Genomic DNA, 25,866 nt, shown 5'->3' on the forward strand with positions numbered 1-25,866 from the left:
TTCACACGATAAACCCTTTTAACTCCAACTTTTTGAGCACCTCAACACACCAACAAGCGTCAATTCTGGCAATTCGACCTACCTAATTCCAACATGAGGATTACTTCCGTTATTGTTCTTGCCGCAGCGCTGGGCGCCTACGCTGCTCCTCAGGCCCTCAACACCAGGGATGTTACGACCGATGGGGTCTCCGCTAGAGGAGTGGCCCTTGGTGATGGAAGAGTTGCACTCCCTGCAGTGCAGCCCGGTAGCCGCACCCGCCGAGGCAGTAGTAGCAAGTCTGCTCGCTCTCTGGATGATATAATCGAGGCCCGTAGTCCCCAACGTGCACCACCACCACCACCATCACGTGGCGGAGCACCTCCCCCCCCTCCAACAGGAGGCGGTGGCGGTCGAGGTGGTGCACCCCCTCCTCCCAACGGAGGCGGTCGGGGTGGTGCCCCCCCTCCTCCAAACGGAGCCGGCCGTGGTGGTGTCCCCTCTCCTCCCAACGGAGGCGGTCGGGGTGGTGCCCCCCCTCCTCCAAACGGAGCCGGCCGTGGTGGTGTCCCCTCTCCTCCCAACGGAGGCGGTCGGGGTGGTGCCCCCCCTCCTCCAAACAAAACCGGCGGTGGTGGTGTTCCCTCTCCTCCCAACGGAGGCGGTCAATTCGGAGCAACCCCAGGTGGTGGCTTCAATGGTGGTGCACCCCCACAACCGACTGGAGGTCGTGGTGGTGGAAGACAGTTCAGACGTGCCGAAGTTTCAACCTCTGACGATGTTGACTTGGACTTTGTTGAAGGAGAGACACTCGCCCTCACCGAAGCCAATCTTGCAGCAAGGGATGCAGAGCTCGAAGCACGGGACTTCAGCGACAATGACTCCGTCTTCTCCGCCAATGATGACGCCAATTCGGTTTTCTCTGACGACTCTCTCTTTTCTGTTGACAGCCAGCGTGGTGGTAACCCCGCTGGTGTTCAGCCGCGGAGCCCGCAGTTCAGACCCCCTCCACCACCTCCTCAGAGAGCCCCTCCTTCACCTGCTCGGAGACCCGCTCCTCCGCCCCCTCAGAGAGCTCCCCCTCCCCGTGCGCCAGCTCAAAGACCTCCTCCACCTCCTCAGAGAGCCCCCCCTCCCCGTGCGCCAGCTCAAAGACCCCCTCCACCTCCTCAGCGAGCCCCCCCTCCCCCGCGCCCATTTAGAGTGTAGGCAGAACCCCTCGCTAGACTCGATGGTGATGATGAATGATATGAGATGGAACCGACGCTCGTTTTGAATGTGCTGGGAACATTTGTGGACGACAATGATTATGATAGGCAAGTTAAAATTTTGATCGGCAGATATAGCTAGAATATGTAGACTCTGTCTCGAGCCATGACGGCTTGGAACAGACATGAGAAAAGAGATTGACTGTATAAACTGTTTCACGTTGACGATTGAGGTTGATGTATCCATTTGTGGCTTGCTGATTGATGACGGTGATTCTCCTGTAGGAGAGAGGGCTTTCTGATCGGGAGGACTGAAGCCAAAAATACCCAGTCGGCAATGTACTTTTAACACAGCACGAGGGCTGTTTTGATGGACCAAAAGGTTGCTGGCTTGAGATTCTGTTATAGGGTTTCTAGCTGGTAGTAGTTAGCGACAATTTTGATCAGCCTTTTCTTTATATGAGAAAAAAAAAACACATGCAAACACTCGTCTGTCTTTGACGAGCCCAGGCCCTCGCTTCTCCAACTCGTTACAACGTTTCACCAGGCGTTGAGAGAGACATCCTCCTCAACGGTGATACCATCACCACCCACCGAACACGTGCATTCTGTGCCCCCATTCAGGGCCCGGCTCCAGGAATGGATTATCCTCCACGACGCCAAAAAGATAGTCCATCGCGCCCACGTTGATGACATTCTCAGACTCGTAGGTCCCCGAGTCCCCGAGAAAAGGGCTTCGTTTATTTTCCAGCTCAGTCCGGCTTCGAGCCAGGAGGTGAGAGCGGCCTTGTCCAGGAGGATATTCGGATGATACTCGGCCAGGTCACTTTCTTCCATGAACAGACACCTCTTGCTGTGATTGGTGTTGTAAAAGACGAGGTGCCCAACTTTTCCTAGTCGTTTGATTGCCGACGCAACCTTTTGGGCAAAGATTCCATCTTCGACAAGGCGGGACTGTTCCAAATGGGGAGCCTTGAACCGCTCATAGCTGTTGCGGAGAATGGAGCTCCACTCATCTCTTTCGCATTGTTGAGACGTGTCGAACGCAGGCTCCTCCCAGATTTCCATCATCAAACTCCAGCTCTTGCATATCTCGTCAAATTGCTAGCGGCCTCGCCCGACTCGGCGGGCTCTGAGATAAACTCACCGTGTGAGTCCAGGAAGCCAATACTAGGAGTGGGATTTCGGCCGACTCCATATTGCTCTACCTGCTTATTCAAAAGTTGGAGGCGGGTTAGTGAAATAAACCGAGGCCTCCGCCAGAGCCTTGGTTCGGTATGCCATTTGCAGCTTGATTGAGCGAACGCCAGATACGAGATGGGGCATCACCAGTAGCTACTCCAGCGTGTCGAGGACGGTCTGGCTGATGTCAATGTGAATATGGGGGAGCAGAAGTGGCGAGGCTAGCTCACAAAAGAGGCGGTTGACAAGGCGAAGATTGCGAATGTCGGACTGGTCCAGTTCACACTTTTCTCCTCCATGACAGACTGAGCAGTAGTCCCAGTCTCAGTCATAATGATGCTCGTGTGGAGTGAACTCTTCGACAATTTCGCGAAGAATCACCACGGGAAGGTCGTTAAGGGAACGATAGGATGTGCTCGGGGAGGAGTTGATGTATAGGTCGCCGATGTCTTCGACAAGATCATTCTGGGCGAGAAAGCTTGAAGGTGGGAGGCGTGTGGATGAACCACCCCTTGCAGTCCATCACGTCGGCTTGATTAATATTGGAATAAGATACAAGGTTGGAACCTTTCACTCAAAGTAAGATACAAGCCACGAGTTACTCCCTTGCCTTCTTACCCAATAACTTGCTTGTGCGATGACTCGGCTGGTGTCGTTGAAAGCTGAGGACGGATTTGCACGTGAGGTAGCAGTCAGATCCCAACTGACCAATGACCACAGCCAACCAGAATCAAGGTCCAAAGCGATGTGACGCTGGTATGCCTCTATCATTGGCCGGGCCGATCTCTGTGCAACACTCAAGCCAAATGTTGATCCTTAAACTACACTGATAGTTGGTATTGTTAAGGGCCTATGGCTGGGTGAGGGAAAGAAAAGGAATATGAAATACACTGCCCACGACGTCTTCTTATACCGCCCAAACCCTCCGGGCTTCCCTGCAAAACGTATGGAATATCCACCAGATTTGTCTGAATTCCTACGTCAACCGCAAGCCTCCCACGTCAATTGACCAAATAACCCTAACCCAGATATCATCCCATAACGGGTATGAGATATTGTTCTCGACGTTTCCAGCCAGCTTAGGGCAAGGAACATCGGAGGTCATGTAACAGGGTATGTCGAGCTGGCCACGATGATGTTGAGAAGAAAGTGTGCCGCAGCACGGACCACCGTCAAAGCGTCATCGGGAAAAAAGCATTTCTTTACCCGCTGCAGATTCCCCTCCCCATCTGCAAACCCACAGATGTGGCTGCAGGATCAATTGCGGCAGGCAATTCAACTTGTTGCTGTTTTCCCACCTTTTCTTTTCTTCAACCTGCAGCGGTACCCAGGCACCACAGCATCAGGAGTCTGGGGATGCGGAGTCGGGTTCGGGTTCCACAAAATCGCCAAACACGAAACAAAGCGGAGAACATAGCCGGCCAGACCAGGGAGTCGGGGCTTGATAACTACTCTGCCACTGGCGAGAGATGAGCAACCAGCTTCTGGTGTCTGTACGCTCATACCGGTGGTCGACCAACGGGGGACGCTACTGCATCTCGGCCGACCTCGGTGTGGAATGTTACGAATTTTCAGCAGTCCAGTCCGAGCACACGGCAAACCCCGCCCGCAGGAACTTCTGATATGCGCTTTTAGAACACGAGCTTGACACCAATCAAAGTATCAGTCGAGGACAATTTTGTGTTATTATGCAGCTGACTGAACCAAAGCTCGAGCAGGGACGAACCCATCAAGTAGGGATCGCCACCTAGGGCAGGCTTCATCCTCGCTGCCGGAGCTGGACAAGGACGCCGTCGACGATAGTGGGGGAGCTGTGGACCTTGCCCTGAACCACTGACATCTCAAAAGCCGCCGCACCCGGAATTTTCTTGCTAACGCACGACCGTTGGCTATTGATGGGCGATGTGCTCGAGGATCGAGGTGATCTTTTCACAGCAAGCCGGTAGTCAAGTGTCATGCCACACCGCCATAGAACCACTGCCGTGCCAATTGTTCTAGGGCTGCAGCAGCACGGGCGTCCCTTTCGGTGGGTTCTGCAGAAATGAGAACCATCAGCTCGGCAACTTTGGATGATGAAGCATGAAGCACAGAAGAAACACCTGGCGCTGGTTGGTGCAGAAAATGGAAAAGGGAGGCGGGAGGAAATTGTCTGACCTCTTTTTAGCCGGCGACAATAAAAGTTTGGTCGAAGCGACCCGGATTTCAGGCGAGGAGGCGAAAAGCACGTCGATGGAAGCGATGCTCGGTTATGTCTTTTTGCTGCGGGTGGCTTGCGTTGCTGCTGCCCTCGCTGTCGTTGGTGGTCGAAGCGACGAACGAGGTTGATTGTTGTGGTGTTGCTCGGACGTGTCAAAGCGCTAACAGCATCTGCCCTTTCCTTTCGAGGCGCCCTGTTAGGGGCCCGTCTCGCCGGATGCAACCCCGCATCAATGCCCCTGAAAGGGGTTAGCTACTCACAGCTATGGAGCGCCTGTGTGTCAAGCTCCGATCAGATAAGCGAGGAAATCTGCTGACATTACCCGCTTCCCTCCCCAGCACGGTGGTTACCACCTGCTTCACGGGTCCACCCAGCCCCGTCCAAGCCGTTCGAGGCCAACCATGGCGTCCCGGGCAAGAGCTTCAAAGGGGACCATGATCCCGACCATGCGGGCCGGTGGATTCTCTCTTCAGCTTGTGTTTCTTGAAGAAGCAACAAGCAACAACGAAACAGCGCCATGGACCAAGACGAAGAGGCATATCGAATCGATCAACGACGACAGGATGAGCTGGTCATCATCACCGTGGTTTTCACGTCGCTGTCCATCCTCGTCGTCGGCACCCGCACCTTTGTGCGGGCCGTCTTGATGAGGAAATTCGGCGCCGATGACTGGACCATGTTGGGGGCCTTGGTAGGTTGATGGGCTTCTCCGCTCGATACGTCCATCATTCATGAAGCTAACCTGCCTGTCTCGCCACCAGCTCTTCTCCTGCGGGTATCTCGTCGAAATTATCATCATGAAGTACAACGGAGTCGGCCACGCAATAACCACCTTGACAGTTGACAACATGCTTATCTTGATCAAGGTGACGTTGGCCATCCAGTGTACCTACTACGCATGCGTCAACTGCATTAAGTTCTCCATTCTGTGCATGTACCTTCGTTTTGGTACGTCGACTGGCTCTTCCCATCTCGGCCTCGCCATTCATTTCACTCTTGCTGACAGTTCTGCCTCTCCACAGCCGTGACAGAAACACTCCGATATGCATGCTTCGGCCTGATAGGCTTCCACGCGGTGTTCTTAATCATCTCTCTTACAACCACCCTTGCGCAGTGCCAGCCTCTCGAGAAGATGTGGGATCTCACCGGTGTGGCCCCAGGCACGTGCATCAACACCACCGCATTCTTTTACTTTACGTCCGGCTTCAACATCCTGACCGATATCCTCATTTTTGGCCTCCCCATCAAAACCTTGACTGGCATCAACCGCCCACGCAAGGAGGTGTACGCTCTTGTTGGCGTGTTTTGCATTGGCGCCTTCGCCACTGTCATTGCCATCATCCGATTGCACACCATCATTGTCTACACCACCGCCGTCGATCCTTTCCGAGAGTCCATTCTTGTCAACCTCTGGTCCGTTCTCGAGGTCAACATTGGCATCATCTGCGCCTCCGCGCCCGCTCTGAAGCCCCTGTTCCACCCCCAGGCACTACGAGAGGCGAGATATGGTAGCAGCGGTGGCCCGCCAAAGCGGACGGGATACCACTACCATTCACGGGACAAGAGCGGCACAGAGATCAAGAGCAATATCAGGGTTGAGCAGGAGTTCAGTGCCCGGAGTATCAACTTGGGACCCATCCCCAGCAACACCGCCCAGGTAGTCGGGGGAAGGGAACAAAACTCGGATCAAGACAGCGTGGATAAAATCTTGCAGGATCGGTATTAAACAATAATGTCTTGGGATTGTGAGCTACAGGGATAGGAATGGCGCGGTGATACCAATTTCTTTTGTCTTTGTCTTTTGGGCATGGGTCCTGGAGGGATATTTACCTCGGCATATAGGATTTATTCAACTTTTCGGTCAGTTAAAAATGTATAATAATATCATGGAGACACAAACATAACGACTAACGATTTCTTTTATTGCGCATCAGCCCTACATCATTGCTGAACCGTAAGGAAACTACTGACGATTAGTACAAACATCAGAATTGTTGCCCTACATCGAGTATCAGCCTGTCAGACGGCTTCCACGCCTATGACTTCCTAGGACCTCGGGCGGACTCCTCAATCGTGTTGATGGCATCAAAAGGGGCAGTAGTGTCGCCACTGCTCATCGTGCCTTTTAAGTTCTATTTGCCAACTATTATCTCTGACCATGCTCTTTGTTTTCGGGGAGATACATGTTGTGGACAACTTATACGTTCATTATTCCCTTAACTGTTCGCATGCAAACATCGCAAGACAGCTGTGCTTTGGTGTGAAAGCGTGTTTCACGGGTTTGTAAGCACGTTGCCTAGGTTCTCCCCTTTTAACATCACAACTCGTCTATGTGCTTCTAGTATTCTTCCCGGCTTGCTCGAATATCATGAGAGTCTTTGGACGCATGGACACACTGAGCTCGACGCTGCTGTTGTTTAGTGCTATGAGGCACTGTTAGTAAGCCGGTACTGTTTTGAGATGAAGGGGAAGTTATATGGCTTTGAACAAAACTACATAAGTCGAGGTTACTGATACACCTGGTTGACACGAGCATGGCTGCTAAGCAAACATCTGTCAAACATAAAATCTTCAATGGTATTGAAATATTACTGTTTGTGTTGAAGCTGTGAGTAGATGTGTTCTAACTCTAATGAAACATGATTTATATAGCTATTATAAAGGAAGGTGTGTGTCACAGTTAAGCCAACGGTGTGACGAACCCCTATCCAGAACCTCTGAAAGGGATACTCAGTTGAAGGTTCTTCTAAACAATTAGTCCGGTGCAGGTAAATAGTGCACAACAATGGCTTGTCTCAATCACAATAGTGTGATACCAACGAATGTGACTTGTATTGCATACTGCGGGACTATCTACCAGCTATCTAGTTCCTCCGTATAGATAGACCTGTGGATCACCTGGATCACGTTCCCTAAAGGTGATCTGGATCACTTTTCCTTCCTGTGGCTCACTACGCTCACCGTGAGTTCGTTGTTCCACTTCCAATTGGTCAGTAATGACTGGCTAGGGGTGTCCCGCGCTCCGTGCGCTAGCTCTTCATCAGCGATTGTGACCGTTGCGAAGGGTTGATGCTGGTATATTATAGAGCTTAGCTGCGGCTCTAAAGCTTAATTTTTCGTCCTTTTGGAAAGCTTCAAGGGCTAAGATTAGCCTCGCTTCCTTTTGAGTAGGAGGCATATCAGATTGTAGAAAACTTCGATGTAAAGTGCAAAGAGGATGCGTCGCGCTAGGGAGTGCACGATCCACTGATATGCACGACTCACTGATGATATACGCTATAGATATGTTGATACCTTTGAGAATTTAGAAGTATATATTGGTTAGATTTCTACCCTTTTTTTCACTAATATTTCCTTTGTTTAGTGGATAAATTTACTTTTTACTTTAGCTGATTCCTACCTGTATTGCTATTCCCACATTAATAACCCATCACCAGAAGCTATTCTCACCCTGCTCACACTTTTCTCACACCCAGGTACGTGCATTAATCCTAGCCACCTATTTCAGGGCCTATATCCGAACCTGTAGTACTGCCCCCTATGCCCCCCTCTTTGCTGTGAATCTGTGTATGCAACAGTCGTTTCGCCCTCTTCCTCGCACCCTTGAGATGTTTCGCGAGTACTTGGGTCGCGTTTCTTGCCGTTGACTTTACTGGCCGGTTGGCAAGGGCTGCCTTTTCAGCAAGGAGCCTTGGTTGTACATTTCCAAAATAACTCCTGACATTGGCTTGAAATGTCTGGGAACCGTTCTTTACCACGTATAATGGCTTGTTGCTCAGGCGTGCTTGTGTACACAAATTATCCACCAACTTCTTCATTGCAACACCACAATGGCCGGGCGTCCATATATACCTGACATTAATCCTCATGATGCCATATACATTTGCAGTCCACCTAAACTCACGCTCAACCCTCATAACACGAAGGGCAAGACTTGTTGACAATGTCATTGACATAGGGTCGTTCTCCTGGCGATACTCGGGAATTCTGACGTATGCTGGATCCTCCGCAACTTTTTCTCGCAATAATGTCAAGTCGTTTACACAATTCTTCGAGTCCGAGTAGATGCCGATGGTAGCTTCTTCCTAGGGTTTATCGCTGTCCTTGATGCCTGTCGAAGTCATAATGCGCACTATTTCGTCTTTTGCGGCATGCACAGTGTTGATGATCGCTTCACACTCGGAGGTATCCGGATTGACTGTTACATCCGCTGGCTAGGCAACTGCGCCCATTCTCCGTTCTCCTCGGTGCCGGGTCTGTATCGTTTGTATGCATAGGCATGGGAGCCGACCGCATTGGCATGGCGATCGTCGCATAGCGATGCATCACAGAGCATATTGTATGGCTGCCCCCTGTGCTTCCCGACCGGCTATCAAGCGTCTTTGCTTGAGGTCGGTGATATTTTCACCCCCTCCAGTACCATGGCCATGCCCATTTGAAGAGCCACCCTTGCTTCTACCACTGCCAGGGGTGCTGGCAGCAGTTGTTGCCGGGGGGTTCCCACTGGCTGACACTTGGCAGTATGGGTTGGGCGATAGGTTCACGTCCGTCGCGGACTATTTCTTCTCCGGCTCTTATGGACGAAATGGCCCGACGGGCTTGGGTGGCAAGTTGTGTTGCCCGGGGGCCCTTTGGTGGTAATATTCGAGTCTATAATCCTTGATATGGTCTCAGCTACAGATGCATTGTGTACTTTGTTTTGAAAGGCTTAGACAGTTTCCAACTTCTCGTCGACTAGCACCTTGAAACTTTTTGCCTTTTGAAATATCGCTCTTTGCCCATTCCATCTTACTTACCGCGATCAACTGGGTCTTGGATCCGTGTTGGAACATCGCGCAAAAGCGCGGAGGAGCTGTCGGCTGCCATCTTGATGAAGGTTGTTCACGCGCTATTATTGTTGTTGCTCAGACCAGACTCAAGAACCTCTCCAACTTGACTGCTTCAAAGACGAAAGCAATGGCAATGAAAATTGTTGGACCAATGCCATTAGTGCTTGTGGGACCCCGTTCTCCTGACAGCTTCTAGCGACTTCATTCCATGTCGAACGAGGTCATAAATCATTCCATTAACCGCCTCAGATATTGGACAACATCATGTTCCCTACTCCTTGATATACTTTCTATAATCTTATTTTCATTTGTTCAACACGATGTTGAATACATCTTGATAAACGTTAACAGCTAGATAGGATTTTACCTAAGAGGTGCAGCAGAATCAAAAATCCCGACATTTGCACAACCCTAACCATGCTTCCAATGTGAATCGTGTGGTCGGCCAAGGCCTTTAAAGCTTCGAGTTTGAGATAACGGGGTAGTTTCGCACTTGCTGAATATGCTCCAATTTTAATCACGCTGACGTCCCGAGCAGAGTATGGAGGATAAATGATGATCTCCTCCCTGAGTTCTATTACAACCTAACCTGGATGTCGTTGGTGCGTAGTAGGGCTGTTACGCTGCCAAGCCGTTCCCTTTTCCCGTAGCGGGTGGGCATTCTTGGTATGCATGTCACATCCAAGCCGCAGCAGGCAATTACAACTGGGCCTGCAGTCCCAACTACCTACTTCATGAAACAAAAGCAACTGCCAGATCGGTACTTCAGCGTATGCAGATGCACAGAGTAATGATTACAGTTGGATATACGTTGATTGGATGAGTCTCCTGCTACCTACTTGAAACGTCAGTATATATCCAGTTTCGCTCGCGATGGTACTGAGCGTCCCGCCCAGCCCGTATTGTCAGGCGCTCGCGCACGAAGGCCACTCCTCGACAACGATTGTCAGCAGCCCCGTCACTTTGGAAAGCAACAAGCTGCCTGGGTGGCCAGGGGAAATGCACATGGCTCGAACATCTCCACGACAGGTTCAGGATGGAGACGTCACACAGCTAAATCTGAATGCAGCTCAGGAAGCCCAATGGGCAGAAAAACACATGTCGACCGCACAAGACTTCCGGCTCAATGTGTTGTGTGATGTCTCTGTCTCCCAGGACTCCCAGGCAGGTGTTTCATAAGCGTCCACATTCAAGAAGTACCAACCAGGCCGCGCAGATCATGGGGCGCTGGTGACAGTTGCCTTTCCCATCGATGTCCCTGTCAACTTGAATTCATCTAAGTTTGTGGGCATTTTTGATTCTGTCCATACTGTCAAATACGAGATAGCACACATCATGAGCTCTCCAATTATCCCGCATAGTGACAAACACTAACGGGAAGCTACCGTTAAGGATGGTAGGAGACTGGAGAGGTTTTGAAAGCCTGGAGGGTATACTGGGGTTGTTAGCTGCTCGTCTGCTCTCGCTGCTGTAGACAAGTCGGGATGGTAATTGGCAATCGATTAAGCCTCCCCTACAAGCGGTGCTATATACAGGCTTGGATGAACATCTTTATATTTCCAGGTTGGGGACCAAACTAGAAACCTTGGAATATCGACGGTAAGGGCAGCGGCTCGGGTCATAGCCAGAAGCTTCAAGAAAGTAAGAAAGACAGCTAGGCGGGTAATCATAAGACACAACTATCCAGCAAACCAAGCACATGAGGGGGTTGGCAATACTGACGCTGAAAAGGATGGTGCTCAAGGTAGTGGGTAGAATCCTAGAAGTTCTGGGGATGTTAGAAGATGATGATAGAATAGGTACACTGACAGCCCTGCATCATAATGCTGTTGGCACATTTTTAGGTTCTGACTATGGTGGAGGTGGAAGATGATGTGGGCGACAATGTGACCTTCCACACACAGCAAAACATTTTTGTATTATGTACCTGGGTGAAACACAAACACTCAATCTCTCATGTAATATTCAACAAATCTCCTTCTTTCTCTTTACAAATCCTCAGCCACAAAGGCCGCTTCTCCTGCTTCCTCAATGAAACCCTCCAATTCCTCTCTGCACCTGGCCTTGGCCTCAGCTCAATATCGATGTCACAGTCCGGCTGCTCCATTGCCTCCGCCTGCGAAGATGTTTTTGTTGCCGGCATAATCCACTTGCCCTCACCAACAACTGGCAGCACATCAAACCTCAGCAACACCATCGCTGTAAACAACAAAATCTCCGTGGTGGCAAAATGTCTCCCCGGACATAACGTCGTCCCGCCACCAAACCCACGGAACGCACCCGGATGCAGCCTCGGTTCCCCCGGGTTCCGCATGAACCGCCGAGCATGGAAAACCTCGACGTCCTCGCCCCAGACCTCTTTGGAGTGATGTTGCACTCTGGCAGGCATCATGACAATGTTGCCCTTTTTAATGAGGTACTTCCCATCTAGCATGTGATATTCACTGGCGATTCGAACCGAATTCGCCATGCCGTGAAAGCGAAAGACCTCTTGGAAAGTTGACAGTAGCGTAGGGCAGTGCTCCTTGATGGTTCTTGCCCGGACGGTGCAGATCTCCTCGCTGTTCTCTTCATGGATCGAAACCGCTTTGAGGACTTCTTTCCTACAGTCTTCGGTTACGGCGGGATCCGAAAAGACGTGGTAGATCATCCAAAACGCGGTGGGAATTGTATTGGCGACGAGGGAAAACATTGCGGCGTTGTGGAAGCAACCGATGTCGCTAGCGGAGATGTCCCAGCTGACAAAGTGCTCGGTCCACCGCCGGATGTAGTCTGAGCCTTCGGTGTATCGGCGGTTGATGTGATAGTTTTGGAAAGCTTTGGCGAGTTGGTTGCGAGATTTGATTGCGCTATGGAAGGCCCTGTCAACGTGTCAGCATGGCTCTTGTGTATGCGGGAGGGATAAAAGGACGTACCAGTGAGGCAGCAGGTCCAACATGAGAAATATGATTGTTGGGTGGTAGTTATGCCAGCCTTCTTCGTTTGCTGGGTCACGCAGCGGGTTATGTGGACCATAAACACTATCCGTCGTGGCCATGAGGAACTCATGGTGAATCCACTCAAACATCCTGGCCCTTTTGGAACCTCGGTCTACGATATTGTCCAGCGATGCGGTAAGAACCGCCATGGCATCACCACTGAGCCGTTCAAGCGCGGGGCCGCTCGACAGAGATGGGTGGGTGGCTTTAATGAAGGTGTGAAAGAACCCCGTGTCGGCGATCATATCCTCGCGGATGATTGCCAGAGCATCTTTGCTTACGCCCATAGCGACTTCTGAAGCGCGAGCCGATACTGGAGGGAAGATCAAGGTGCGCCATTGTCGTTGGACACTGAGAATAAGGTTGAGAGAGTTGACGATGTAAAGGCGAGTACCTGGGAGACGCAAGGTGTAGATGGGAAGGTCATGGTGCTTGGTTTTCATATGGGTGTAGAAATCCATGCTCCATTTCACCATTCCAACCACGGGACTGAGGAACGGCACCGCTGTTGCGACCAGTGGTGGTTCTTTCTCATTATGTGTCAGATGGAGAACTGCGAACAAGAAGAGGTAGGTAGCTGCCAGACTGCTGAGGGTGGCGGCCAAGGTTGTGTGATTCGAGAGGAACTCGGAGAGGACGAAACCCAGCGCTTTGGCTTCCTGAGCAAGGTCAACGAAGCTGGTGTAGACAACCGTGAGTAGCATGGCAGCCAGTTTGTTGTTCAACCACTAAAGAATAGTAGGATAGATGGTTGAGATCACGAGAGAACAGTGTAGCGAAGAAGCATTGTGCGGGTGATCGACGCAGTCGTGTTTTGAATTGCAGCAAGAACTCGAGTTTGACCATATAGTGAAGTACTTTGTTTCATGAAGCTGTCAGTCAGAGTGACATGTCTACTCGGTCTGGTTTACAATAAAGCCTTTGTCCTGTGTCAGGCATGGGCAGGCAGCTAAGCAGCTAAAGATGCCTTAACTAAAAGCTATCATTTAGCAATATCCAAAAAGAGGATTAAAACGTTCAGACAACTAATCAATCGTAAAGCTCAAAGACGATAAGTATGAATTCCCATGGTGGATGGCTGTGACTAAAAAAAGTCAGCCCAAAAAAAAAAAAAAAAAAAAGGGACGGTCTCGCACTGGAGTGATCTCATGAAGTATAGGAGTTGGCCTGCAACTTACGGTGCAACTCAAGTAGGAGAGCCACTGCACCATAATACCTACCTTTGGGCAGGTTAATATCTCTGGTGTGGAACTTGGGAGTATCTTCCGCCGGGCCCTTACCCTTCCTCTTGCTGCACCCTTGCAATAGTCAACCCTAACCCAATCCTTCCACACTGCCCAGAGGCCTCCACACTGCCCGCTGCCTGATTGACGATGGCATTTGATGTTTTCTCTTTGAATCGCGCAACAGCTCCTCTGCCCAAAGGTTGTCACCAGCAGTCTTTCTGCACCACACCAACAAGCCATGTCGCGACCCCGTTCACAATCGCTTCCACTAATCAACACGCCACATCGATATCCTCCGTACCAATATCAGCGCCTTTCCTCCCCGCGGCACATCCGAATCATCCAACTGCTAGGCTACGACCCTATCCTCTCGCGCGTTTTCATCAGTATAGCAGAGCATGACCTCTCCACCTTACCGGAGCGCTTCACTGCACTCTCATACACCTGGGGCTCAGCCATCGAGACCTTTGAAGAGATGCATCACTCAGCGATCATCGGCCCCGACAAAGCGCGTTTGTCAAAGAATCCGCGTGACATTGAGCTAGTTGTTGTTCCGCCAGAAGCTCTTGAGACCTTCAAGCGCAGCGATGATGCTTCATTGGATCCCCGAGGATCCATGGTCGACTTGTACACCACCCCAGTCACTACCATCACTGTTACGGGCAACCTGTCGAACTTCTTCCGGACGTATATGACCCAGACATGGCCGAGGAGGCACGCCCAAAGTCAAGCTTGTTGGGGACCCACAATCAGCTTGGAGAAAAGCACCAATTTCTGGATTGATGCCGTGTGCATTGATCAGAACAATGACGAGGAAATCGCCGCCCAGATTCCCATCATGGGAGAGATCTACTCTTCCGCTGGCAGGGTATTGGCATGGCTTGGGGCCGATGAGGCAAGATTGAGCGTGTTCAGATGGTGGCATGACACGGCCTACCCAAGAATGCGGCATGTTTTGCACCGCGCTGGGGAAAAGGGAATTCTGTCTCTCAGGGCCTCCAGTTGCTTCGATACCAAACTCTGGGCGGATGTTTTTGGATTGGCTCCTCCGGTTGAGCTGGGAGTTACGAACTGGCTTGATGCATGGACGGAATATTGGGCATTCTACCGCACAAGGCGTTATTTTCACAGGGTCTGGATCTGCCAAGAGATTGTCCTCGCAGACCGCCTACAGACATATTGTGGAAGTGGAGAGCTAAGCTGGGGCGACATGATTGGCTTTACGACTTTATTGGGGACAATACATTGGGTTGACGCTATCGGCACCCAGTGCCGAGTGAATCTTCCCCTTGAGTGGACTCCATCCATCCGTGGTTTCGGTATTGGCGACCTCTTTGAGGTTCAGCAACAACAAAACAGCAAGATTTGGCAAAGTACTGGTTGGGTCCGCCAATGGTTCGCCACTATCTCAGCTGTCCGCCGCCGCGGTTGTTTTAAACCCGAGGATAGAGTCTACGCTACCGTCGGTATCCTTCAGCAACTCTTACCCCCCAACACCCCCTTGCCGATCCCCATCGACACTACCCACACACCCGAGCAGCTCTTCACCTTCACCGCCGCCGCCATCCTCAAGAACTGGCCAGAGCTCTCGATCTTTGCCTTTCTCGAGCACAACGCCTCCCGTGCTTTCTCGTCACTGCCAACGTGGGTTCCCGACCTGTCGATCGACGACTTTCCCTGGCCGCTGGGTCCTTTCGACACCTACTTCGGAGCCGGGATCGCCACTTCCGCTCCACTGAAGGAGCTATCAGTAAACGATTGTTTCCAAGACCGTGCTACCGCCCCAATCCCATCGTTTCGACATATCGACCCGATCAAAGGACAGTTTGCCTTGCGCGGCAGCAAGCTAGATACCATCAAGCAAAAGTACCCCTGTACTCATGTGTACGATATGAAGCTCGCCGAGTTGGCGATTGAAGTGTTGGCCAATCTGCCCGTACACTACGCACACGACTTGGTCCAGGAAGAAGAGACGGGAGCGACGCGGGGACAGTGTAGGGTGGAGGCCTTGATACATACAATGACCTGTGCTGGGATGGGGTTTTCTTCTTCTCGGGGCTCGATGGAGAAGACTAGCCAATTGTTCCCTTCGTTCAGGCGCTGGTTGTTGATGAGTCTGTCGCAGGTGTGGTCTGGGATTGACCCGGTGGACAGGTTGCATCCGGCACATACGGCGAGGGATGACGTGGAGCTGCAGAAAAGGAGGGCTAAAATGATGGAAACGATGACGAATGTAGGAATGTCGAGCAAGTTCATGCCTTGCATGAAGGAGATTGAAGAGATGGCACGTATGATTATCGCGGCGGATAGAGGAGAGGGGCAATGGCCTGGGTTGCTTGAGCAGCCACTGGAATTCAGTGATCAGATCAGGAGGGTTATGACGGACAGGTGTTTGTTCACCACGGAGAATGGTTGGTTGGGGATCTGTTTGGATACTGCTCTGGAAGGCGATGAGGTGTGGATTTTGGAGGGTGGGGCCGTACCATACGTGTTGAGGAAGAGCGGGAGTGAGGTGGAAGTCAACATTGAGATGGCAGGCGGTGAAACACGAACATCGAAGGCAGAAGGAAGAAGATTTGGCGGCGAGACATATGTCCATGGCGTTATGAACGGCGAACTCCTTGACAAGGCTGGAACAGGGGCGGTCCAGTGGGAAGAGGTGGTCTTGATTTAAGGTTGGAACCCCAGCCCTGCCAAGGAACCCTTGCTGCGCCACGGGCCATGCCAAGAATGACCAGACCGTACCGTAAACAGCCTCCTCAACACCGGGTTGGATCCGCTTTGAGCACAACAGCCATTGGCAAGTTTGGGCTATCTAAGCTATCAAATCCTTGGGGAGAGTTTCAGAATTGCCTGCTGGAAATGGGCATGTCATATACCTGAGGGACAAGTGGCACGTCCAGGGTCTCGACAGCGCCGGCAAGGGTAAGATCCACCAAAAACATCGACATATGCAAAAAGTTGGGGCAGTTTTTCAGCGGTCTTCTTTTGCAGATGGGCGGCTGAATGGCAAGTACACTGTTGGCAACCCGGCCTTGAGTTCCTATCGGTTCAGCTCGCGTTGATGACATGAAGGACGTTGAGCCCGTTGAGGATGTTCTCGGAAAGATTGGAGAAAGCATGGGAAGGAGCCGGCGTCGGTTGCGTTGAACTGGAGCGTCAGCAAGGGAGCAATCGCGGTCAGGTAATTGGGATCTGGAATTCGGATGAGGCGGCTCAGGCGGTTGACGCTTTGGGGTGGAGGTTATCTCAGGAGGAGGTGGCCGGGATTGATGGTGTCAGCTTTGAGGGAACAAAGATGATTACTGTTACATGAGAGAATCCAGCTGAAGGCTCCAGGCTTTACATCGAATCCTTACTTGTTCAAAGCTTTGGACCTGTCCGGTCCCCCATAGGCAGACAGCAATTGGCATTTGCAAATACAATCCACAACGGGTGGAACGAAGCGAGAAAAATGACCGTAGGGGTTTTCTAGCAGTGGCGCCACGTCTATCGATTGCTATAGTTCGTTGGGCGTACCAAGGTTGAGGTTCGAACTCATTGACCCGCCAGGCGGTGCCCATATCAATGAGATAGGCCTTCGGTATCTTCTCATCATCATCCTCCGTATGGTAATCCGTAATATTCTTCCTCTTTGCCGCTGGTCTCGCAGCCAGAATCTCATCCAACAACTGGTAACCCAACTCTGCCTTCAAAACCAAAAAGTCCGGCCTCACCCCTCTAAACCCAGCTTCTTCCCCCTTAACCGGCAGTCCGTGTTATACCCCCTCGGACACCTCCCATAAATCCCCCCCACCTCCCCCACACTCAACCTCCCCAGCCCCTTAACCTCAAACAACATATTCTCCGGCCTCGCATCCCCATGATACAACCCCAATCCGTGCATCGACTCGACCGCATCCGCAACCATGTAACGAGCCTGCTTCTTCACCTTCCAGATACTCCTCCCTGATTTCTCCGCTAGATATCTTAGATACCCCTCGTCATCAACCCTTGGTCCTATGACAGGGTAAACCAACCCGCTCCTAGTGCCGTTCATCCTCCCGTCGTCATCAATCTGGAATTTATCCACGGCACGGCAAGACGCAGTTTCTCATAGGCGATTCTTTCGCCTACTCCGAGGACGTCACGCTTTTGCCAGATGAAAACGACTGTGTTCTCGTGGTGAATGCGGGAGGCGCGGACGTGGAAGATGCGGATGGCTTTGTAGGGGCGGCGGCGGGCGTTTTGGTCGAGGCAGAGCCAGGCTGTGTTGTTGCGACCATGGCCTAGTTTGTTGAGGACGAGGAGATGACAGACGATGACATCTCCGGGGAGTATGGGGTGGAAGCCGAGGGAGCGGTAGAGATAGGGGGATTCGACGAGGGTGGGGAGGGATTGGGGAGGGTTGTGGGGTTGATGAAGTTGATTGCTGGGGGGTCAGGGGTGGTGGTGGAGGGGAAGAATTGGTTGTTTCTGGTCCTGTTTTGGTGGTTTCTTGGGTGTCTTGGAGTAGCTGTCTATTGATGTGAAGTCTAAAGGAAAGTTATTTCTATAGGTTGTTAAGAGAAGCTGAAATCCTTTCTCAAATGGTCAGCGGTGTGGAAGAAGTTCAAACAATCGCTTTGTCGATGCCCGTCAGTCTCTTTGTCACGGCACGTTGAGTTACTGTAGTGAAAAAGCAAAAGACCCTCAGAGCAACAGTTCTTATTCCAATTCACGAGTATCCAAAATCTGCTAGTTCTCCAGTGTCTCATCCATTTCTCAAAACCCAAGAGTCAAAAATCATAACTGGGTCTATAACCTGGTCTGTTGAGCAGGATTCCCGTAACGGGAAACCAGATCCCTGATGTCGCTGAGTACCCTAAACGGAGGTCAGGAAAGTAATAGACCTTTGAATGTTGTGGAGCGCATCGAGTGCATTCAGGGCTTGTCACTTACTGCTCCCGCAACGTCTGGTTATCAAAGAACAAGGCGGAGACGTGTGTGTTGAACCTACTATTAGAGCGTCATTAGCACACTGTATCTCCCACACTATCCTTCTGGTGACATGCAGCTTGTAAAGATCAATTCGACCATCATAGTCCTCCTCAGGTGCTGATCGATTCACTCGTTGATGGTATGCCTTGACGTATTTATCGTCAAAACGATTGCATGATGGCTTCCATTGACCAAATTCATCTATAGTCTCTATTAGCACCTTTCACCCACCGACCGCAAAACCTGCATCATGAGACCTACCCCGCCAATTGCGCCTCATGACCACAAGACCTACATGCGGTACGCTCTTGAACAGGCGAAGCTCTCACCACCCTCGCCTTCAAAGTTTTGCGTAGGGGCTGCTCTGGTTGACGCCGACGCGAACCGGGTTCTCTCAACAGGTTACTCGGAGGAACTGGCCCGCGACCGACCAAACGATCCCGGATCTACCCACGCTGAGCATTGCTGCTTCATCAAAGTAGCTGACGAGAATGGAATCCACGACTTTGACATCGCGCCTGTCCTTCCGCCCAATACGGTACTCTATACGACCATGGAGCCTTGCAACGAGCGGTTGAGCGGAAACCGGACATGTGTTGAGAGAATTCTGGGACTTGGGAGCGCGATCAAGGTGGTTTATGTCGGAATTCGCGCGTCAAATACGTTCATTCAAGATAACCAGGGTATCAAGAGGTTGGAAGCCGCTGGCGTGAAGGTTGTCTTGCTGGAGGACGACGAGACTCTTCGTCAAGAGATTCTGGAGGTCACGTTCGCTGGACATGAAAAGAGGGATTGAGACGGGAGTGGGGGACTAGCAGGCTGGGGGTTGTCGACCACGAGCAATTCAGCAGGGCAATTCAAAATCAAACATATGCTGTCAAGAAATTCTTGATGAAATACTGTTGTTGTAAACATGGATCGTGTGAAACTCAGTCAAAATAACTCGAAAATTCAAAGTTGGAGCCAGTGTTTCATGACGTTGAGCCAATCAACGGGCGGGAAGGAACGGTAGCAATAATATGAGGATGCACGGGAGGTAAGGACAGGGGACTGGAAGCACGGGCGCGAACCTGCAGCAGCCCGATGGTGCTGTGCCACAGCCGGCGAGATGGCCCACCAATCTTGTGCAGTCCATGTCGCAGAGTCATCTTTTCCGCGCATGCACGAGTGTGTCACGACATCTCCAGGAGCATTCTCTGTAACCACTTCTGGCCACCGCAATACTCGTTAAGAAAAACAAGGGTGACGCAACAAAAGACTGTCGTCTCTTGAGCCACGAGACTTGAAAATGGTAAGTTCAATGTTCTGTCGCGACACGTTGAGGGTATTTAGCAATCATGTGCTGACAGGAATCTCATCCCAGTCCCTCGGGCGATTTCGACGAAGCAGGGATCGCAAGAGCATCTTCGACATCAGTTTCCCCATCAGACGATTGACCTCCCATTCTCCAGAAGGCTCCGACCTCAGCCGCGCAACAAAAATCGTCGACGATGGGGTAGATGATGCGAAAGGGCCGCTCGGGCTCAACACTCTACACGCACCTCCAGGCCCAACCTTCGATTTAGTATTAGTACATGGGCTTGGAGGAGGTTCGAGAAAGACATGGAGCAAAACAACATCGCTGAAGGATTACTGGCCTGCAGAGTGGCTGCCGAAAGACCCTGCCTTTACCAATGTTCGGATTCACAGCTATGGCTACAATTCGGATTGGACGAAAAGGAACGATAACTGCCTCAACGTTCACCACATTGGCAAGGCCTTCCTGGGTGATCTGGCGACATCGCCACATATCGATGGAAGTAACACCAACTTGGTGCTGATTGGCCACAGCATGGGTGGTCTGGTCGTTAAGAAGGCCTACATGTTGGCGCGTCAGGATCCGCTGTACCAGGCACTCGCCGCTCGAGTCCGTGCAATTTTCTTTCTTGGAACACCGCATCGTGGGTCAGACTCAGCAAAACTTCTGAAGAATATCCTTCAAGTTGCTTCTTCGGCACCCGCTTATGTGACAGACCTTGTTCGAGGATCCGGGGCTATCCAAAGCATCAACGATGAATTCCGCCAATACTCGGCCGATGTGGAGCTGTGGTCATTGTACGAGACACAAAAGCTTGCAGCCAAAGGGTTCAGCACTCTCATTGTTGATCCAGAATCAGCTACCTTGGGGTACCGTGAAGAAAGACAAATACCAATAAACGCTGACCACCGATCCATTTGCAAATTCGACACACCACTTGATCCGAACTACGTGACGTTAAGGAACGCCCTCGCCTCCTCCATGCGTGGAATAGCAGAAGCAGGTATGGGGCGTCCTCACGATCTGGAGATTTGGCAAGCAAATACTAACATCATGAGTCAGAACTGACAGCCGCACAAATAACACAGCAAAGCACCATTCAGGATCTTGCCGACTTTCTCTCCATCAGCGATAACGTCGATGATGACTTCTTCACTGTTCAGGACGCGCGTGTCGAAGGTACATGTCGGTGGTTACTGGACAAGAGCGGATATCAAAACTGGAAAAATGCGGATTCTGACAGCCCATCCATTCTCTGGATTGATGGAAAGCCTGCCACCGGCAAGACCGTACTGTCCGGATTTGTCATCGACGACATCTACGAGGCTGGCAGTCCATGCAGTTACTATTTCTTCAAACACAGCGAAAAGTCGAAATCCAAACTCAGCTCATGTCTGCGTACTCTTGCATTCCAGATGGCGATGCAGGATGCTGGTGTGCTTGCTAAGCTATCTGAGCTCCAGAAGACAAACCCCAACCTTGACCTGGAGAACGAGCGTAGCATTTGGAGGTCGCTGTTCATATCGGGAATTCTCCCCGCCATGTCGAAGCCGCATTTTTGGGTGCTTGATGCCCTGGATGAATGCTCCAACGCCAAGTCTCTGTTTGAGTCAATTCTCTGCAAGATGGACGGTTCCGCACAGCCACTGAATATTCTGGTTACAAGTCGGGAAACACCCGAGCTGTTAACGAGTTTCACTGCCCTTGGCCCGAAGCGGGTTCTTCGTGAGCAGATCTCCACCGAAGAAACGCTCCCGGATATTGAGCGGCTGGTGGCAAGCAAAGCCCAGTCCATCATCGCTGAAGATGATGAGAGTCGCGGTAGATTGGTTAAACGAATTATCGACAAGTCCAAAGGCTCGTTCCTGTGGACCCAGTTGGTCCTTGACGAGCTAGCAGATACTTTCAGCGAAGAAGCAGTGAAGCAGGTTCTCGATGAAGTGCCGCGGGGAATGGAACAATTGTATCACAGGGCTCTAGAAACAATGACTCGGGAGACAAGAGGGAAGCCAATCATCAAGGCGGTCCTTGAATGGACGACCTGCGCATTAAGGCCCCTTACCATTCTGGAGCTAAACGTCTGTTTGGAGATCCAACTTAGGGATAGGTTTCCCCAGCTTCAAGACACAATTGCAGCACTCTGTGGTCAGCTTGTCAGTGTTGATAAACTTCAGAGAGTACAAATCATCCACGAAACAGCCCGAGAATTTCTGCTGGACGAGGGCTTGAGATCCGATTTCGCTATCGACCGAGTTCAGGCGCATACAAACATGGCCCAAGTGTGTCTAACCTTTCTTACCGGGAATGAGCTTCGTCCCGCAAGAATGCAAAGACGTCTTAGCACAAGCCAGCCAGTAACTAAGAAAAGGTCAGCGCTTTACGCTTATGCGTGCACCGCATTCTCATATCACCTCTCCAAAGCCGACCCGAGCAGAAACGATCTATTGTCCTTGTTGGATACATTCCTGAAAGCGAACATCCTGACTTGGATTGACCACACGGCCCAGGGTAAAAGTTTGGGACCCATGGTGCGGTCCGCAAAGGAGCTCAGAACTTACACTGAGAGATGCATGGCAGAGCGATCGCCCTTACGAAGAGACCTACAGCGCATGAAGACTTGGGCCAAGGATCTTCAGCGAATTGCCGCCAAGTTTTCCGCTGCGCTCCTAACGTCCCCCTCTGCTATATACTCCCTAATCCTACCATTCTGCCCTGAGCAGTCTGCCATACACGATACAAGTCCCAATGGGAAGCGAATATCCATCGTGGGACTTGCCAACCTGCAATGGGATGACCGGTTGTCCTGTATCAACCTTCGACAAGAGAAAACGAGCGCAATTTGTTACGGGGAGGAATTTCTTGCTGTTGGAGTGACAGGCGGCCGAGTTGGTCTGTACCATCCGATATCCTGTCAGGAATACCGCAGCCTGAACCATTGTGAATTAGTGATGCAACTTGCATTCAAGGCCAACTCCAACCTCTTGGCTACCTGCGGCCTCAAATCAATCCGGATCTGGAACATTCGGACTGGCGAGCTGCTTCAAACATTCCCAGCTCCTCGAAAGTGCGTTGGTCTCTGGTTTGATGAAGATCACCTGGTCGCTGTTTCCAGCAAGAACGAAATATGGTCCTGGGATATTGAAAATGAGGGATCAGCAAGCAAAAGGCCCATTGTCAGAGTAAATGATTCTCATAATATGGACTGTGAGGCCATTCGCCAAGTCCCAGCCGCCGTATCCGTTGGCATAGCACACAAGATGCTGGCTGTTGCATACAGCGGTAAGCCCATAGTTCTTTGGTACCTCCAGGATGACCAGTTCTACGGCTACTGTGGCAAGAAGCTTGTCGATGGTGAAACTGCAGCGCACCCCATTCAAGCCTTGCAGTTCAATCCCAATCCGAATATTGAACTTCTCGCAGCATCGTACCTCGACGGGGATCTTGTCATCATTGATCCTTTCAGTGACCACGAAATCGAGAGGAAACGGGCCAGTTGCCACACACTGAGTGCGAGTGCAGATGGACGACTTCTTGCTGGCGGTGGTGGAGGGGGGGTCATTCAAATCTTCGAGTTCGACACACTCAATCTTTTGTACAAGGTTCGGACATCTGATCTCTGGATCAAAAGCCTCGCTTTCAGCCTAGATGGCAAGAATCTGGCTGATCTGCGAGGCTCACAGTGTAATGTGTGGATGCCCCCAGTCCTCCTTGCCGGTTCAATGGAAGACGACGTCAGCGTGGAAACATCAAACACCTTCAACGACACACCACAAATTGAACAACGGGCCAAGATTGAGTGTGTTGCGATCACATCAGACGGCGTCATTTGTGGCAAAGACGATGGCTCGGTTACGTTCCATGATATACGAGGTGAAAAACTGCCAGAAACACTCTATTCGCACAAGGCCGCTGTTCAGATCTTGTCATGGGTTGAATTGGCTCGAACGATCTTGAGCGTCTGCGTCTCAAACCGAGTCTTGGCGTGGTCTTTGGGGGACATGAAGTCTGTTGCAGGACATCAATGCTTGTTAGACATCAGGCCCGATTATGGCGGCAATACCATCACGCATATTCTTGCTGGCTATCCCTCGAAGAAACTTATCCTCTCAACAAGGACCACTGATCATCTGTGGGACATGGAGATCACCGCCGAGAAATTACACAGGACATACGACTCTGAAAGCCGGACACGAATATGGGTACAGCAACCGGCGTCATCCGAGCATGTTGTTTGTGTCAGATCAACAACTGTCGACGTATATCCCTGGAATGCTTGGTCTGCCATGCCCGTCCTGAGCATCGCGCTGGGGATTAATGTTGAGGGCCTGCAGCTCAAAAGCAGACCTTTGTTTTATGGAGTCAAAGGAACACACATGCTGATAGAGCTTGAGGAGATTGATGGATCGGCGGATACGAAACGGATTCTGGCCTTTGATCTGTCTCGAGAAGGCCTATCCATGTCAGAGACTCCAAGGAAATTGATAGCAGCTACCGCCCCAGCATTGACATCGTCCGCTGCTTCAGCACAGGATCACCTTGCACAGATTCCAACTATCACAGTCAGCCCAACTCCTTGCCTGACTCATCCCACTGAAGCGCCCAGCGGGATTATCGCATCCTATCCTGAAGAAATCATCCGCAGAATAGCACACGTAATTGGAATTCAAGGCCACGGAAACCGCAGCAGGCTAGTGTTTTTGGATTCCAACTCCTGGGTTTGTTCGACGAGCCTCCCAGGAAACCAAACGGCACCACGGCAGCGAGAGACCCATGACGCGAACAGCCAATCCTTGTCATGTACCAGGCATTTTTTCATTCCTTATGATTGGTTATCGGGAGTGCGACATATGATTGGTGGTGTTGCTAGGGGACAAGACGTGGTTTTTGCAAAGGACGGTGATGTGGCGATTGTGAAGGGAGGGTTTGACTTTGAGGAAAGGGTTGATGTTTCTGCGGCGTCACCGGCTTCGGGCTCTAGTCATGGAGGGAATAGTGGTGTGAGGGCGGGTTTGCTGAGGGTGCCAACAACGTGATCTCCATACGTCCAAGGAAATGATGCCACAGTGTGTATCAAGTATTTGACAGAAATAGGCAATCAGGGAGCTAAATGTAATCTGGCGGTGGATATTTATAGCGCGGACTTGTGTCGACATGGTCAGACCGAAGTAGTAGGTACATAGTAGAGGGGCGGAACTAGCTCCGCTGTCCCATTAGCGTGTCAGGTCTCTCGGTATTATGTCTCGAGTAGGGCAGCTATAACTACAAATCTCTTACTAAATAGATGCTCGTCCTTAACACACAGTTACGCAGCTGCCCGCACTTATGGATTTATCTTTGATAGGTGTTGGCGATTAGATAATATGGTAAAAGGAAGCGATTTTGTTGTAGGAACTCTTTGCGGCAGATTAGTATTGCTGGTATGAATGACGGATATGAATCGTAGTTCTGAGATCGGTGACCTTGGTTGAGGATCTGTTGATGTCAGGCAAAAGCGCAGAATCAAACCCTGTCTGCAGTGAGTGATGATGCTAGATAACGGTGACAGCAGCGAGTGTTGTGGTTAAACCCTCACTATCCCGGCAACCGGCAATTGGCAGGTTCATCTTCTCTCGATGTAGTGAGTGTATTATGGCAACGCCGGCACAGCCCTCATCCCTAGAAGGCTGCTGCCTTAAACGACGCCTTGAAAGCAGTGGGATCAGTCACCAGGCGAAGGATAGGATATGATGCAATAATAACGCTCGGCCTGGAAAGCCGTTTCTTGGTGTCTACTGGTCAGATGATGATTCAAGCGGAGGGATGTTTGAGTGAGTGGCTTGAGCAAGGAATTAGTGTGTGCACTTGCAGAGGGTTTATATATTAGGTCAACCATGTAGCCCAATAAGAAGAGACGCGCCGACGCACATGAACAGTGGTGCAATGGTCAGCTTCTCGCATTTAACATTGCCCACTCCCTTTGTGAGTGAGTGGGTCCATGACTGGTGCGAAGCTCAGGCTCGCTCCCTGAGCGT

The 25,866-nt window shown here is 51.1% G+C and overlaps 10 protein-coding genes across 10 annotated transcripts; 6 read left to right on the plus strand and 4 right to left on the minus strand.

The window, feature by feature from the left end:
* Positions 1–93: 93 nt before the first annotated feature.
* QC761_506337 (uncharacterized protein) lies at positions 94–1,188 on the plus strand (the record flags this gene model as incomplete). The annotated part of the gene is made up of 2 exons (XM_062879854.1): positions 94–455; positions 636–1,188. The coding sequence occupies 2 exons, from the start codon at positions 94–96 to the stop codon at positions 1,186–1,188; spliced, it is 915 nt and encodes a 304-aa protein (XP_062731282.1).
* A 989-nt stretch (positions 1,189–2,177) lies between these two features.
* Positions 2,178–3,126, minus strand: QC761_0083170 (uncharacterized protein). Its single transcript, XM_062872876.1, has 2 exons — positions 2,600–3,126; positions 2,178–2,546 (listed from the first exon to the last, which is right to left on the minus strand). The coding sequence occupies exons 1-2, from the start codon at positions 2,699–2,701 to the stop codon at positions 2,523–2,525; spliced, it is 126 nt and encodes a 41-aa protein (XP_062731283.1). The 5' UTR covers positions 2,702–3,126; the 3' UTR covers positions 2,178–2,522.
* Positions 3,127–4,727: 1,601 nt separating this feature from the next.
* On the plus strand, positions 4,728–5,053 carry QC761_0083180 (uncharacterized protein; the record flags this gene model as incomplete). The annotated part of the gene is made up of 2 exons (XM_062872877.1): positions 4,728–4,841; positions 4,905–5,053. Exons 1-2 carry the CDS (start codon positions 4,799–4,801, stop codon positions 5,051–5,053), a joined length of 192 nt encoding a protein of 63 aa, XP_062731284.1. The 5' UTR covers positions 4,728–4,798.
* A 30-nt stretch (positions 5,054–5,083) lies between these two features.
* QC761_506330 (uncharacterized protein) lies at positions 5,084–6,873 on the plus strand (the record flags this gene model as incomplete). The annotated part of the gene is made up of 3 exons (XM_062879853.1): positions 5,084–5,257; positions 5,328–5,514; positions 5,589–6,873. 3 exons carry the CDS (start codon positions 5,084–5,086, stop codon positions 6,290–6,292), a joined length of 1,065 nt encoding a protein of 354 aa, XP_062731285.1. The 3' UTR covers positions 6,293–6,873.
* Positions 6,874–8,057: 1,184 nt separating this feature from the next.
* Positions 8,058–8,522, minus strand: QC761_0083200 (uncharacterized protein; the record flags this gene model as incomplete). Its single annotated transcript, XM_062872878.1, has 1 exon — positions 8,058–8,522. One exon carries the CDS (start codon positions 8,520–8,522, stop codon positions 8,058–8,060), a length of 465 nt encoding a protein of 154 aa, XP_062731286.1.
* Positions 8,523–11,349: 2,827 nt separating this feature from the next.
* QC761_0083210 (uncharacterized protein) lies at positions 11,350–13,190 on the minus strand (the record flags this gene model as incomplete). The annotated part of the gene is made up of 2 exons (XM_062872879.1): positions 12,311–13,190; positions 11,350–12,256 (listed from the first exon to the last, which is right to left on the minus strand). The coding sequence occupies exons 1-2, from the start codon at positions 13,075–13,077 to the stop codon at positions 11,350–11,352; spliced, it is 1,674 nt and encodes a 557-aa protein (XP_062731287.1). The 5' UTR covers positions 13,078–13,190.
* Positions 13,191–13,837: 647 nt separating this feature from the next.
* Positions 13,838–16,273, plus strand: QC761_0083220 (uncharacterized protein; the record flags this gene model as incomplete). The annotated part of the gene is made up of 1 exon (XM_062872880.1): positions 13,838–16,273. One exon carries the CDS (start codon positions 13,838–13,840, stop codon positions 16,271–16,273), a length of 2,436 nt encoding a protein of 811 aa, XP_062731288.1.
* Positions 16,274–17,311: 1,038 nt separating this feature from the next.
* Positions 17,312–18,630, minus strand: QC761_0083230 (uncharacterized protein; the record flags this gene model as incomplete). Its single annotated transcript, XM_062872881.1, has 4 exons — positions 17,312–17,656; positions 17,716–18,010; positions 18,520–18,576; positions 18,614–18,630. 4 exons carry the CDS (start codon positions 18,628–18,630, stop codon positions 17,312–17,314), a joined length of 714 nt encoding a protein of 237 aa, XP_062731289.1.
* Positions 18,631–18,782: 152 nt separating this feature from the next.
* QC761_507630 (uncharacterized protein) lies at positions 18,783–19,354 on the plus strand (the record flags this gene model as incomplete). Its single annotated transcript, XM_062879975.1, has 1 exon — positions 18,783–19,354. Exon 1 carries the CDS (start codon positions 18,809–18,811, stop codon positions 19,352–19,354), a length of 546 nt encoding a protein of 181 aa, XP_062731290.1. The 5' UTR covers positions 18,783–18,808.
* Positions 19,355–19,846: 492 nt separating this feature from the next.
* QC761_507640 (uncharacterized protein) lies at positions 19,847–24,940 on the plus strand (the record flags this gene model as incomplete). The annotated part of the gene is made up of 3 exons (XM_062879976.1): positions 19,847–19,849; positions 19,922–20,858; positions 20,918–24,940. 3 exons carry the CDS (start codon positions 19,847–19,849, stop codon positions 24,886–24,888), a joined length of 4,911 nt encoding a protein of 1,636 aa, XP_062731291.1. The 3' UTR covers positions 24,889–24,940.
* Positions 24,941–25,866: the final 926 nt, after the last annotated feature.

This window comes from Podospora bellae-mahoneyi, chromosome 5, assembly GCF_035222275.1.
Source record: "Podospora bellae-mahoneyi strain CBS 112042 chromosome 5, whole genome shotgun sequence".
Taxonomy (NCBI): domain Eukaryota; kingdom Fungi; phylum Ascomycota; class Sordariomycetes; order Sordariales; family Podosporaceae; genus Podospora; species Podospora bellae-mahoneyi.